A 15,925-nucleotide genomic window follows, 5' to 3' on the forward strand; every position below is an offset into this window, starting at 1 on the left:
TCTGCCACATCTGGAATGCCAAATCAGCACCATGAGCTCGTAAAGCATTTAGACACCGGATCATATTAACAGGCGTCTGTGTCCGAACAGCCTATCATTACTTCAGCTTCCATAAGGCATGTTTACCTACCCTAGCCGGTCAACTAGATCCCACAGGACGTTGGGGGATGGCACAAGCGGTGACCCGTCATACAGAACCACAGAAGAGCCTACGGCCAGAGCAGATACCAACCAATTCCACATCATCCAGCCAGTCTAGAGGAAAGGGGAAAGATACGAGTCACTTGCTTTTTCCTTTAGCTAAGCAGCCAACTCCATCCTCAGCTACTGACAGATCTGTGAAGCAATTTCCCACTTCCTCTCAAAGACGGCACAAAGATTCACTGAGCATTGTCACATGGCAACAATCTACAGGGTTTTTTATCCTAGGCACGGGGCAAGCCCCGAAAAGCTTTCAAACCACTGAAAGGCAGCTCAAGACCAGTTCTCAATTTTAAAATGGGATTTTTCTTTTGGGGGGGGGACAACTGATTCATTCAATAAGGCTCTTTATTTTCAGGGATCAAAGATGGGGCTCATCAAGTCCGGTTCCTATTCACCCACCGATAAATAAATCAGGTCCCAAAATTACAAAAACTAAGGGCAGCACCGGAAAAAAAACCCAAATTTGTTTCGGGCAAATGTAAACAGATTTTCCCAAACGAAACCACACTTGCCGTTGTGTAGTACATGATGACGTCACTGCTTGTCATGTTGCCGTGCAGAATGTGCTCTTTCAAGTGCTGAATTAAAGTGCCCTGAAAAAAATACAAAAACCAATGGGGTGTATTGTTAGACAAGAGAAGAGTTACTTAGAGTTTGATGCCAAGATCAGTCTGCCTTTCTGGCTTCATTTTCTCAACACACACAAACACGCACAAAGAATAGGTCCCTGGAATGAAATCCTAGGCCACACAAAACAGTCATATCACTCAGTCCCAATTGCTCCCTTCGCTGGATCTGTAATTTTCAGAAGTTTATTTAGGCAACTGAATGCATGAAGCTGTCTAATACTAAACGAGACCACGGGTCCATCCAGTTCGTTCATTTGTTCTGTCTCGGTCTCTGCTCATATGGCTATTGCCTTAAGCAGAAATTAATAACAACAACAACAACAACATTCGATTTATATACCGCCCTTCAGGACAATTTAACACCCACTCAGAGTGGTTTACAAAGTATGTTATTATTATCCCCACATCAATCACCCTGTGAGGTGGGTGGGGCTGAGAGAGTTCTAAGAGAGCTGTGACTGATCCAAGGTCACCCAGCTGGCTTCAAGTGGAGGAGCGGGGAATCAAACCCGGTTCTCCAGATCAGAGTCCTGCTGCTCTTAACCACTACACCAAACTGGCTCTCAGTTAAAATGAGAAGAACCTTACTTAACGTCATTTCTCTCGAGTTTAATTATTGCCCCTATATATTTTGTCACAGAAAGAGTAACAGAATCATTTGTATCTGATAATAACCATGTTACGGTCCATCCAGTTAGTACTTTCTACTCAAACTGGGGGCAGCTCTCCAGCCGAGATCATTCACATCACCTCCTACTTGAGCCTCTTAACTGGAAAGTCTGGGGATTGAACCTGGGGCCTTCTGCAGGCCAACCAGATGCTCTTCCACTAAACCAGGGCCCCTCTCTTACCCCACGTTCCTCTACATTAGGGACCCAAAGTGGCTTACTAAAACACCTATACAGAAACAGATGAATTGAACAAGATATATTCCGAGACCGGATGCCCCATTGTGATTTGGGCCCTAAAAATAGCCATATGAGAGCTCAACAGATACTCTAGTCAGGGTCCTGGGAAAAGAGAAAGCTTTCTTCCAAGCACTCTGCTCCCAAGCTAAATGCCCGTCAATACTGCTTATTGCCCCAGTAAACAAAAAGAGACCGGCTCAAAATATAAGTACTGGTCTTTCACTGTCAAGGTCAAAAGCATCCTAAAGAAACCATGTGACCAGCAAAATGGTACAGGGGAGGGAAAAGAGTAACAGTTCCCCACCCGCTCAGTTTTAGCATGACACCAGGGCTTTTTTTTCTGGGAAAAGAGGTGGTGGAACTCTGTGGGTTGCCCTAGGAGAAAATGGTCACATGGCCGGTGGCCCCGCCCCCTGATCTCCAGACAGAGGGGAGTTGAGATTGCCCTCCACGCCATGCACGGAGGTCAATCTAAGCTCCCCTCTGTCTGGAGATCAGGGGGCGGGGCCACTGGCCATGTGACCATTTTCAAGAGGTTCCGGAACTCCGTTCCACCGCGTTCCTGCTGAAAAAAAGCCCTGCACCACACCCACAGCTGAAGCAACAGCCAGACCCCCAACCCCGCAAGCCTAAAGAGATATTTAGGCTTTCCAAAATGGAACCTGCTTCATACCAGCTCAGCTGTCATAGCTCCCCCCATGGATTTATGGGGGAGAATGCAGAAACTTTTCTATTCAAGACGCCTAACGTTCCTGGCAGAATAAGTTCCCAGGTTCTCCCAGGAGAGAGGATGACCGTTCAAAGACAGCGGCGCAGATACGGCGCCTGAAATTTCGTTGAGGGGCTCGCGCTGCTCCAAACGCAATTCAAAGGACTGCACACAGGAGACACCAACAGTGGATTGTATTCAAGTTGTGCGTTTGTTTTTCCTAATCGCCTCGCCTCTGATGGAAGTATTGGGGGATTTGATGCAAATCCAAATAAATGCACGAAGTGAATTTTTTTTTACAGATAAGAGGGTTTTAAAAAAAATAAATGCTAATTTTGTACACGGGGGAAATTTTTTCTCACTGAGCTCCTGTTTTTAGTCACATTACGAACTCACCCAGTTACTTAGGGCTCTTTGGTGTCAAGGTGCTGCCACCTAGAGGAAAAAGCTTTTCCTCCAACTTCAGCCACAATCCTGTCTGAGCACATTTACTCCAAAGCACCCACCACTGAATCTAGTGGTGCTAATTCAGATAAACATGTTTTTAGTTCAAAACGTTGGCCTTGGCCCAACCTTGACCTACTGTATTCACAACATTTGCACCTTGCCTCTCCATACAAGAATCCACAAGCCGGTATCCAGTATTGTGAAGGACAAATAAAGAACACAAAATGCAACAGAACTAAGATGAACAGCAGCAAGAAAGAGACCTAGCAGGGGCGTGATTGGATAGGACGAAAATCCAGCCGCACCCTTTCAATTATTTTTTTAATTGGCCAAGCAAAGAAAAGCCAGGGGTGTGCTTGAGAAAAGGTTAAATGGACATAAATAGGACATCAGAAACAAAAATACTCGCAGTCCCGGACAGAAGCATTTTCAACGCCCTGGTCATCCCGTAAGAGACCTCAGAGGCAACGTCTTCAAACAACTGCATTTGTGCACAGATGAGCAGAATGCAAGGGGCATGAATGTGAATTTGTTTGGAGACTGGATTGCATCAATCAAGGCGGACGCTTTTTTGCGTCCTATAACATCTGAGCCTTAACATACATTTCTGTGTCGTTCACTTCCTTGCGCATCCTTCTGTCCAGTGCAAGGGGCTGGCCCCCACAAAGATTTTAAAAATCCATGCAAACGATCCACCCCGCATCAGTTTATAGTTTTTCAAAACCCAGGGGAAACCTCTAGCTTGCACAAAAAAATGACTTCGTTCAAAAACAGGGGTGGTGGTAAAATCCAAAAAATGTTAACAGCGATGTTTGCATACGCACACTTTCAGACAGGAAAGCACGTTCCCATAGCAACCTGAAATGGCACCTAACATTATTTCAGCTGGTGCAACAAGGAGGAAGAAGAGGAGGTATAGATGAAAGGAAGGAACAAGAGCTGGAACCAAAAGGAAAAGTGATGCCTGAATGGAGGGGCAGGTACCAGAGGGAGGGATGCCACGTGCCCATCCCAGGAGCCCTTGCAAGTCCCCTTCTTCCAGTCCTTATTTGTGAAATCCTAAATTCTTTCATCAGCTTTCCTCCAGTCAATTCTCAAGCCTGCTGCTATCAGTCCCAGTAGAGTCTGGCAAAGTACCTCTAGGCTGTTAAGACTCATTCCATGCAAGCCAGATTTGCTGCATATGACTTTTCATAAAGACTAGCTCAGCTACATTCAGATTGTTATTCAAAGAGGAAAATACAAGACAATATAAGCTACACTGAGAGCCAGTTTGGTGTAGTGGTTAAGAGCGCAGGACTCTAATCTGGAGAGTAGGGTTTGATTCCCCACTCCTCCGCTTGAAGCCAGCAGGGTGACTTTGGGTCAGTCACAGCTTCTAGGAGCTCTCTCAGCCCCACCCACCTCACAGGGTGATTGTTGTTGTGGTGGTGATAATAACACTTAGTAAACCGCTCTAAGAGGGTGTTAAGTCATCCTGAAGGGCGGTATATAAATCTATTATCATCATCATCATCATTATTATTATTAACAACACAACAGGTAGCCTGCAGTTCAAATGTCTTCTGGCAAGCCTGAGCTGAACTCCCTTCTGTAGCCTCACTTCTACAGTTGCGCTCGTATTCGTCTCCCTTACAGGGCTGTTGAAAGAATAATCCAAGTCATGTATTTATTTATTAATTTGATTTATAACCCGCCCTCCCCATAGATGGGCTCAGGGTGGCTAACAACGTTTAAAAAATACATTGTCACAAAATCATAAAATCAATAATAATTTTTTAAAAGTCATTAAAGTAGTCCAGGAGCAGGCTATTTAAACAAATATTGGGAGTCCGTCTACGGGCACAGCAGATGCAACACACACACAAGGCCATGCAGATTCTATTACCAATCTGACTTTTAAAAGAGCTTTTTACACACACTTCACTTTCGGCTCAGCTTGTGGCGTGGAAACATCGCAATACAGTTTTACTTCCAAAAAAAAAATTTCCCCTTTTCATGGGAGGGCTTCAGAATTCTAAACGGGAATGTCGGGAAGCAATGTTCAGCACGTGCAGGTGCGCAACACGTCTCACAGAGGCGGTTCAAATTCTGTTAGAAAGCTAACGTTTTAAGAGCAGGTGGGGGACGCAACCAGGTACAGCATCAGCAAACATCAATAGAATAATCAAGCGACATCAAACCTCCCACCTGCAATCAACAGTAATTTAATACTATTCAACCCATTTCATCTCACGTGCTGTTATGGTTTTTAAATCAATTTATTGAAGCCGCTGAAATTTTCTAACAGCCAACTCATTCCAAAGCAGTCTTTTCCTGTCCTTATTTCATTTGAATTATAAAATGTTAAACCTCGCACACTGCTCAAGAAAGCTTCAGAAACAATTGGAACATAACTCAAAGGACAGGTAACCCCCCAGCCCAAGCCATCTAAAAGACGAGACATGAGTGAACGAATTCATCATAAACAGCTTGTTCAGAATGTGAACCTCTCCTTCATCAAGTCAAGAGTACACCTAGCATCCCTGCTTCCGACAGTGGACAGCCAAATGTTTTGGGAAAGCACTAGACACAGGGCCTAAAAGTCACCTCCCTTGCAGTGGCCCCTCCCTCTGCAACTGGTATTCAAAGGACTCATCCCATGGAACATTAGCGTCATTGTTGTAATATAGATTAAAGCACATTATGCTAATCAATACTAAGCTAATACATAGTAATGGGTGAACTTTTAAACTGTTCATGAACTGTCTATGCATTTTTTTAGAGTGTTAGGTACCTAAAACAGGTGCGCTTTAATCTTTTAAAAGCTAATTAAAAAGAGTGGACTCCATCTAGATTAATGTTTCTTTATCAGAGACTGGACCAACAGTGATCTTAACATTTCCTGTCATTTCTCACGGATTTATGGCTTTGTATTGCAAAGTTAGCTATAACGTCATTTTTGGTTAATTAAACGGTTATACAATAGAAATTCTGAATATTCAATGAAGCATTAAACCAATCATAGTTTGCTTACGCTATTACGTGAAAAGATCTTAGATATTTGCATATGATAACCTGTAAAACATGCTAATCTAGATAATAGAGGTCTGATTGGAAGAGATCTCATGAAGATTAGGTGAGATTCTTATCTTTACAATGTAGGCTATGAAAATCTTAATGCATTTCATAAAGTCTTTGATTATTTTTAAACTTAAGAGTTAGGAAATATTAGCAAATTTAATTCTGGTTGCCTTTCTGTGTTCTATTTTTGTAGGACTTATATTAACAATCATATATTTTTAACTACTTGCTAAATTTAAAAAACAGAGTGTATTTTCAATAAAAGAAATAAACTCTAATAGGTGTCTGAGTACTTTGACTAGAAGCAGCAAAGCAATAAAGAACCTTTTTACAAATAAACGTACTGATGAGCAAACGGTTCAAAGAACAATTTTGCTTGACAGGTCTTGAACTAATTGCTGAACACCATCCAAAGGAAAAGATAAAGCTTTCCTTTGGAGTAGTGGAAGCTTAGCTGAGACACAGGCAAGAGAGCCTGTTACATCATGTCCTCCCCAGGTCTGCCATGAGGACTTCTGACCAGGTACACTGACAGGTCCCGTACCGGAAACTCAGCTCGCAAGCACACGAGGAGAGAGGTCTTCAGCACTCCCTCCCATGCCATTTTCTCAACTTGGCACATCCCCAGGGAGCTGCTACTTGCCCCGCTGGAAAAATCTACGTGTAGCTGTAAGTATTTTTAAGTATGCCAACGAGACAAGCAGTGGCCCTCTAGAGCTCTTTCAAATCAAGAAAAGTGTACGGGGCGAGGGGGAACACCATGGCTTCGCCAACCATTTTCAGTAGAGATGGTGACTTTTTCAAAGTCTCTGGCTTTCGAGTATATGGATTCTCACACCCCAATTCACTAGTATGTGAAATACACACATGGGAAAGTCATACTGGCCAAAACATTGTATCTTTACTCCAGTGCTCAATGAAGGATGGAAAGAGCTGTGTCAAAATGCAGATGTGGAATGCCATTTTCAAGGGTCCTCCACAATACATTTTTTTTAAAAACCTTCCTCAAGGTAGAAACCTAGCCCACCAGGAAAAAAAGATTATAGCCCAGCCTTCTTGTTGCCCAAACTTTCTACTTAGGAAGGCGCCGTTCTTTAGAATCTGGGAGCATTCCCCTCCTGCAGTAGTACAGTCCACTCTACCAATGGATTCCTCTAAAGATGGAGACTGTGCCAAAGCAACCTAACCAGGCACCGCTGAGCCTCATCCAATCTCCCTCGCAAGAACGAAAGGTGCCTCCCGCCCCTCCGTCATCACCAGCTCGCCGACGGTCATCAACAGACACCGTAACCCCGGCAGGAAAGACCTACCCCTGCAGAGTGGACCATGCATTTGGGTGCGCCAGTCGTGCCGGAGGAATACATGATGAAAAGGGGGTGACTGAAGGGAAGCTGCTCAAACTCCAGCTGGGGGGCCTGGTCTCCTTTCCCCGTGGCGAGGAAGTCTTCGAGAAAGATGCTGAACAAAGACAGATGACACCAGGTAAGAGCAATTATTCCCTGTCCGTCAAGTTTTGCAAAAACTTACCAGATGCATTATTACCATTCCATACTGGCATTAAAAAAAAAAAAATCACTGAATGCAAAAAGGACCTTACAGGCCAAAGCCTGGCCCAGCGCAGAGCACACCTGTCTAGGCACTGCTTGGAGACCCTCCTGCAAGGGATAACCCACCCAGCCCATCTAGGTTTGATCAGGGAGCCCAACTGCCAATCTTGCCCTTTGCAAGTTTCTCCAGGCGTTCAGCAGTTATCGACCCTCCTCGCAACTTAGGCCCATTAGACCAGGTCTTGCTCTCTGAAGCAGCAGAGAACAAATCTTTGCTGTCTTCCTTGGGACAACACTTTGGGCCTTGCGCTCTTTTGATCATGTCAAGCGAGGGCACATCCTATGTCAAGGTCTAGCAAGATCAATATGGTCTATTTGGATCAGTAGCAGCTCTCCGGGGTCTCCAGCAGAGGTCTTTCACTTCACTGATTTTCTTTTTAACTGTCAACGCCTGGGATCGAACCTGGGGCCTTCCGCATGCAAAGCACATGCGCTAGCTTTGAGCTCACAGCCCCTTACCCTGAGGGTGTTCCCTCCTTCTCCAGACTGACCGTGTCCAGTTCCTTCAACCACTCCTCATACAGCTCGTGTTTCAGAGCTCTATGTTCTTTGTTGCCTCTCCCTGAACCTGCTCCAGTTTGTCTCCATCTCTCTTGAAGTGCAATGTCCAGAACAGGACACGAAACTCCAGAGGAGGAGCGACTGGAATTGTTATGCCTCGTGGCTGGGAGACTCTCTGCTCCTGGAAACGTGGGCTAAAACTGCATTTGGCTTTTTTAATGTCAGTCCTAGAATTCATTATGTTCTGTTTCAGCATTTCTTCAACTCTGTAGTGGATTCTTGCTGATGCTATGTCTTTGTAAACTTGTATGTATGTACCCTATGGCATTGTTTATAAAAATGTCGTGGATGTGGACAGTACTAATTTCACGCTGTGTAATATGCCCTGAGTCTCAGTGAAAAAGGCGGATTATAAAATAGATAAATAAAAAATAATAAACTGCATCACACAGCCCACTGATGTGCAGCTTGTGATCAACAGCAATCCCAAGATAACAGGGTCATACATACCTGTAACTAGGACTTTTTTTCAGCTGGAACGCGGTAGAACGGAGTTCCAGAACCTCTTGAAAATGGTCACATGGCTGGTGGCCCCGCCCCCTGGTCTCCAGATCGCCCACTGTCTGGAGATCAGAGGGCGGGACCACCAGCCATGTGACCATTTTCACCTACTGCGATTTAAACTTTAAAAAACTCCCCCCTTGTTCCAGCTGACCCAAAGTGACATCATTGTGCAGTCTTGGGAGCGTGCACACACTTTGTGCGCACGCATGTGGTAGCAAGGGCACCACCTCCAGCTAGGAGATGCCCCCTGTGCTGGCAACCCACTGAGTTCCACCACCTCTTTTCCCAGAAAAAAAGCCCTGCCTGTAACTATTGTTCATCGAGTTCTTCTGGGCAGGCACACACTCCGGTTGGCAGGCCTGAGCATGCGCAGTCCCATGTGGGACTGCACAGAAAAATGATAATGAATGGTTCTGTATGTATAACTAGCAATCCATATCCACTAAATCTCACTGTTAAGTTCCAGCCCTGCTTTCCAACCTATGAAGGTCAAGTCCAATTCTGCCTCCTAAGGCTCTTGCTACCTGTAGGGGCCCAAGACTTAGCCAGGTTCAAGGCTAGCGCTTTGACCCAGCCATGCCTCTACCAAGTCCCCTCTTCTAGCCAGCCCTCTCGCTCCTACGCCAGTGGCAGGGGCTGCGGTAGCCAGTGCTCAATCAAATTCATTTTTGTGTCTTGCCCTCTCATGCCTTCCCATCTGAAGTGTTTCACAACACTGGACCAGAACAAAAGGAGAAGTGGGACAGGTAAAAAAATAATAGAACTGTTGGAGCACCTCTGGAGTGGTCACATTACTGGCAGGTGGGGACTAAAATAGCACAACCATCTGGTTTCTGCCCCTAAGTGGGAAAGCTGCTGTCAGAGCCGAACTACATGAGACGAATGGCACGCAAACAACACGTGACCGGACTTACACGTGTCTCCCCATTGCTTTCCTGTACACTCGCCAGCATGGCCAGATTGCACTTGATCCCGTGTCCATGCTGGCACGGGTTTCTTCCCCAGTCCTCCAAGATGCGGGAATGGTATCCCATCATGCACCGCCAGTTTGTGCATGCTTAAACCATCCCCTGTCTCCTATTGCCTTTCTGTGCAGGAAGAGGGAAGCGGAAGCAAAACAGAATTGCCAGTCTGCAACGGCAACTCGATGTTATGGTCTGCGGACACTCTCCAATGCAACTACATGTAAACCGCTTTTTTGCTGACACGTGCACAGAGCAGAGCCACGGACACGAGCTCACCGGGGTAGAAGAGACACAGGAAGGTAAGCAAAAATAATGAATCTGGCCACTTGCATAGACTCGTGTAATTCGTCTCGTCTAGTTCAGCCCTCAGATCTAACAACTGCACTTTTAGCCTATCTTTTCCTCCAAAGACCTCAGGCCAGGGCACACAACTCCCCATCCCATTTCATCCTGACAACAACCTTATGAGGTAGCCCAGGCTTCATGGTCGATTGGGAATTTTTGAACCCGCACCTCCCAGATTGTCTGGACAAAGTAAGAAATATGCTGATATCAATCTGGTCCGTCTAGATCCGTATGACTGGCAGCAGATGTTAAAGATGTAGAGCGCATGCCTACATAGAGAACTTCTGTTATAACCGTAAATACTTGACTTTGTATTCTTGATGTTTTGCCAGTTTCCCTTACTGAAGAAGGAACAGAAACGCCGAAACGTGGGAGTCAAACCGGAAGCCCATCTTTGTGCTATGGATACTGTAGATTATGACATTTACCGCTTATGTCATGGACACTGTATAGATTACTACTCTTTTACTACATGAAGTTTTGTGAACTATGTTTTTTTGACACTGTTCAAACTAGCATATTGTTACTGTACACTATCAGATACTTTTGGACTACTAAGTGTAACTAAAGTATTATTTATAATCATCGGTATATATTTTCATTTCCATTTTGTTTCCATTTGGAACGAGCTGTGTTTCAAAGTGATTTATCTTGTTCTTGTATTGGCAGCAGAGCTCCAACATCTTGGCAGAGCAAGATGCTTCCCAAGAGCAAATACCTGCAATTCTTTGCATGGAGATGCCAGGGATTGAACTCGGAACCTTTTGAGCAGCAAAAAGGTGCTCCTTCTCCAAGCCAGAGCCCCTTCCCTAAATAACAGCTGATGCCACACTGTGGTAGAGAGGGAGACGGTGTTCTAAACGGGACCACGGCCGAGTCATGAACACAGCGCTGATTTGTAAACTAAGGCTGTGCTCCCAAGCTCAAGGGAGCCGTTCGAGGCACGCTGGAGCACTTGACCCGCTAAAATGTGTTTCTTTGCAGCTCTCGCTGGCTACGAATCCCTATTAAGTGCCACAGCTCTGAAGAGTAAATAAGGCAAAACAAGGCTGGGCTGCTCAAAATAGCACTTCTAAATTATTCATCGCACAAATTCCAAAGAAACAAATAGAGAAGCAAACTGGCCCCTTCCTGCCACCGGCACTCTCTGCAGAGCTGGATTTATACACGAGCGAAGTAAATGACATCTTCGGGCCTCAGATTATAAAGGCAACAAAACATAACAAAACTAATTACTATTGGGGGGGGGTCATGCTCTGGGGACCTCTTAAACTTATCATAGTTTAGGACCTCGGCATGCCTCAATCCTACTCTAGAAATCCCCCAGTTTGAAATCAGGTTAGGGCAGAAGAATTTAGCTTTCAGAACAAAAATATCCAGGTTTCACTGAGCCGGGGCACATGGAACTCGCAACAGCCACGCATGCTCCTTCCCCTTCTCCCCACCCCAGATTATGTGAACTGCCCCTTTCTCTTTTCAGAACAAACCATGATGCAGGGACATGTGCAACAAGGTTAACGCTAAAGAGAGCTTCAAACCAGAAATTCCACCACGTTTTGGAAACGGTTGGCAAACCCCGGTTGAACATAGCATTGCACCATGGTTAGCTCTGAAAAGAAGGAACAATGTACTGAAGAAAGGAGGAAGGACATGGCATATCCCCCACTTCCTAGCCATGACCAGTAGATCACATGCAAAGGAAATGTGTTATTCACAGGCAGGGCTGGGCATGTAGCCTTCAGTTCCGCAGATTCAATAAGGAAAGAATTTAGTGTTGCAAAGGTGAATTCAGTATCTTGAGAATTTCATTTTCAAGTAATTTTTAAAAGCTAGCTATAGTAGTGCTAACAGTCTTGAAGGTTAGCTTGAAAAGGCATAAACTGGGAGTCGTTGGATCTCAGAAGCCAGGAGACGGAGCAAGACTTTGACGAGCCCTTTGACTAGCCCTTCATGTGTCCCCTCAGGCCACCAAAAACAGGATTATGCAAAAAAGGCAACGCTGCTTAATTTATTCAGCTAGTGAAATTTTATTTCCTAGAGGCAGAATACTGGCCTCCAGGATACAGAAACTGGATGCTTTTCCTTCAGGCTCAAGGTCTTAGGCAAGCACAGCCCTACTCAAAGGCAATAAGGACCCAAAATTCAAGAGCAGACATACAACTGCTCTAGACAAAAAGGTGAGAAAAAGGGGTTCGGTCGGCCGCTCTTACCAGTTCGGAATTTTGGAAATGTCTATGGAATCTTTTGAAGAAATATATGGAATCACCACAACTTTCTTCAGATCGGGTAGACCTGAAAAGAAACAAAAGGGCACAAAAAACTCAGCATGAAGCAGAAAACAAATGCGTACAAATGCGGGGGGGGGGATTCGTTCAATGCCACCTCTGAGTTCTGCTGCAATCTCAAACCACAGCCACAAGCAGGGCCGGATTGAGGGGGGTAGCCTGCCCCCGACGCCACCAAAGAGGGGGCGCCAGGCGCGGCTGCCAGCCACCAGGAGCGCGCCATGGCTCGCCGTGCGGGAGGCTGAGCGCAGGGTTGGGAAGCCCTCGCTTACCCCACCGATGGGGTGGCTGGTTTGCCGCGTGCGTTGGACCTCCCAGCCTTGCGCTCAGCCACCCATGCAGCAAGCCAGCTGCCCCAGCGCGCGCAGTGCACCATGCGCAGGGGGCGGCTGGCTTGCCACGCGGGCAGCACAGGGCAGGAGAATGGTGTGGAGGGCCTCCTAGCCCTGCGCTTAGCCACCAGTGCCACCGCCACCAGCTTCACGGCACACCGGCTGCTGGGGCGGCCGGCTTGCCGCGCCCTGCGTGATGACGTCACTCCTGTGACATCATCATGCAGTGCCAGGAGCGCGCACACACGCAGAGGGCCGGACAAGGGTTGCGCCGGGCGCCAGCAACCCTAGACCCGGCCCTAGCCACAAGAACAAGCTGAGTCCATGCAACCTGCCCCCCCCCCTCCACTATGCATGAAACAAGCCAGTTAGGGACAGCGCATGGTTCCTCACTACCTCCAAACCAGCAAAATACAGTTGGTACTTCTTCTCCAAGCCAGAATTGCAATCTACCATCAAACCGAGGCTTTGCACATTCCCAGTTCTGTGTAAGCCTTGACTAACTTGGATGCTACAGTGAACTGGGGCTTGCACTGAACCTGAAGCAGCTAATGGACGAGGAGGGGGAAAAGCCTGTGAGAGGTTTGTGCTGCTAAACCACGGATTGGCACAATATACCCACAGCACCCAGTGTTAGCTGCTGCCAGAGACACCGCTGTGCGGTGAGCAGTTTGCATCACAGCCAAGCAGTTAGGGCCAATTTTGTGCATTTGCACCTCTTGTTTGGCAGTTTGCAAAACACAAGAGCGCCTACACGGTTTGTGCCCTCTGCATCAACCATGCAAGTCAAGAGCAATCCTGTCAGGTTGATGGACAGGTCCTATCCCTCCATCCCCAAACACACACGCAGCAGTTTCCTCCAAGGGCTAAAGGCCCACAGACAGCCCACAGGAGGCCAGCAGAGCAGCAGCGTCACAACAGCAGTCACAGATTGCTGATGAGTCATTGCTTTGTTGCACTGGAGATAGGGGGGCATTCAATGCGTGAGCCCGCCCGGCAGCCAATACCCTTGACGACGCTCTGCAGCTTCTCCAAGTGATTGTGTTTCTTCCCATTGTAAATTACAGCTTCGACAGAAAAGATCAACTTGGGCTGAATTTGAGAAAATCTGTCCAGTACACCCTGAAAGAGAGGCAAACATTGAAATCACAACTGTTAACTCGTGGGAAGGCAGGGAAGCAAAAATGACTATTTGTCTGTGGCACTTGAAAATGTTTCCATGGCCCACTTTACAGGCGCCATTTGATGGGAGCAGTTCCAAAATAGGAAGCTGCCCTATACAGAATCAGACCCGTGGTCCATCAAGGTCAGTACTTTCTACTCAAACTGGCAGTGGCTCTCCCAGGGGCTAAGAGCTAAGCTACAAGAGATGAATTACACAAGGAGGACACATAAACGGAGTCGCTATGTTAGCCGGGAAGCTGAGTTTGAAAAGAGATCAGAAAGCTTTGTCAATTTCCCCTCTCTACAGAGCCAGGGAGATGGAGGCTGAGGGTTTATTTCCTCTTTGCCTCCTAGAAGGGGAGGTGAATCTGACAGAGTCTTCAGGAGGCAAAGAGGAAATGACCAAACCCTCTCAGCAGAGATCTCCCTGGCTCTGTTGAGAGGGGAAATTGACAAAGCCTTCCGATCTCTTTTAAAACTCAGCTTCCCAGCTAACACTGCAACTCCCTTCACGTTCTCCTCCTCGTGTAATTCATCTCTTGTAGCTTGGCTCTGAGAGAGAGTTCTTGTACATCACTTGACACCTGATCAATTTTAAACGAGAGACGCCAGAGATTGAACACGGAAACTTCTGCACGAACAGCAAGTGCTTTACCAATGAGTCACAGAAAGGATCAAGTTGAAATGGTTAGCCATGTGGGCGGAGGATGGCTCAGTAGTCAGTACCTGTGCACAGCTGGACCGCCATCCACAGGTTTGGATCATTTGGATGTTCTCAGATGTACAGGAAGTGCTCGCGAGAGAGCAGCTGCAACATGGCTCATGTAATGTTTACAAGATTCCCCCCATAAAAAGCAGGCACAGTGGTCACAGACATATGTATTGCAAAGCAGAGGGCTAATAATATTAAAGATAGAAGCCAGCATGGCAGAGCAGTTAGACTGTCAATCCAAAACCGGTGAATACCTGAGTTCAAATTCCCACTAAGCCATAAAACTTACTGGACAATCTCGGGCTTCTTGCTCACTCTCCCAGACTAACCTACCTCATGTGGTTGATCAGAAAAAGATGAGGATATCCCACATACAACGGCCTAAGCTTGAAAGAAAGGTGGGATACACTAAGCCAGCTTCAGCTTCCACAGTGACATTCTGTGCCAGGGGGATTTAAGAAATCTCAGAAGATACCCTGTCCCCATAACCTGCAAGCCAAACTTTGAATAGAAGGGCATAAAAACCCTGTTCACGTCTTACAATTACGGCATATAAAATTCGTGCAATGTAGACGCTCGATTTTTGCGATATGTGCATTGGGCGATTCTCAAGTTACATCCAATGCACATTTAAACAGAATAGTAAAGAACCCAGCAGCACCTTTAAGACTAATCCACTTACTTGTAGCATACACTTTCGAGAACCACAGCTGTCTTTGTCAGATGCATCATCAGAGATGCTACAATAAAGTTGCAAAATCAAAAAGAGTCCAGTAGCACCTTTAAGACTAACCAATTTTATTATAGCATAAGCTTTCGAGAATCAGGTTCTCTGATCAGGCATCTGATGAAGAGAACTTGATTCTTGAAAGCTTATGCTATAATAAAATTGGTTAGTCTTAAAGGTGCTACTGGACTCTTTTTGATTTTGCTACTACAGACTAACACGGCTAACTCCTCTACAATAAAGTTGGTTATGCATCTGACGAAGAGAGCTGCGGTTCTCAAAAGCTTATGCTAACAATGAAGTTGGTTATGCATCTGACGAAGAGAGCTGTGATTCTCGAAAGGTTATGCTACAAATAAGTTGGTTAGTCTTAAAGGTGCTACTGGACTCTTTAATATTTTGCAACTACAGACTAACACGGCTAACTCCTCTGGATGTTTAAACAGACTGTGTGGCTCAGACCTCACACTGCTCCAAGTAGTAGTCCTTGGTTTCATTTGGAAAGTGAATGTGTTGGCTTTTTCTTACAAACAGACGTACATGACGGCTGTCTGTGGGTCATTGTAGTACGCAAAAAGAGCTTTTATGTCCTTTTATTGAAAGTTGGTTATCGAAGCAGAACTTTTTTTTTTAAATGTTCTGCTTCCAAAACCTGCAAGCCCAACTTCAAATAAAAGTTGGGCTTGTAGGTGATGGATGCAGAACATTTTAAAGACATTTTTAAAGACTTCCCCCCCCCCCCCTCAGACTTCTTGAACCCACC

General features: G+C 46.0%; 1 protein-coding gene across 1 annotated transcript in view; it reads right to left on the reverse strand.

Moving 5' to 3' along the window:
* AACS (acetoacetyl-CoA synthetase) overlaps nucleotides 1-15,925 on the reverse strand; it is a 58,941-nt gene that overhangs the window by 22,742 nt on the left and 20,274 nt on the right. The window contains exons 6-10 of the mRNA XM_054996346.1: nucleotides 13,567-13,681; nucleotides 12,153-12,234; nucleotides 7,271-7,418; nucleotides 717-797; nucleotides 131-255 (exon numbers count right to left, since the gene is read on the reverse strand). Coding sequence (XP_054852321.1) covers nucleotides 131-255; nucleotides 717-797; nucleotides 7,271-7,418; nucleotides 12,153-12,234; nucleotides 13,567-13,681 — 551 coding nt within the window. The remainder of the gene's footprint in view (nucleotides 1-130; nucleotides 256-716; nucleotides 798-7,270; nucleotides 7,419-12,152; nucleotides 12,235-13,566; nucleotides 13,682-15,925) is intronic.

The sequence above is a fragment of the Eublepharis macularius genome, chromosome 13 (assembly GCF_028583425.1).
Source record: "Eublepharis macularius isolate TG4126 chromosome 13, MPM_Emac_v1.0, whole genome shotgun sequence".
Lineage (NCBI taxonomy): Eukaryota > Metazoa > Chordata > Lepidosauria > Squamata > Eublepharidae > Eublepharis > Eublepharis macularius.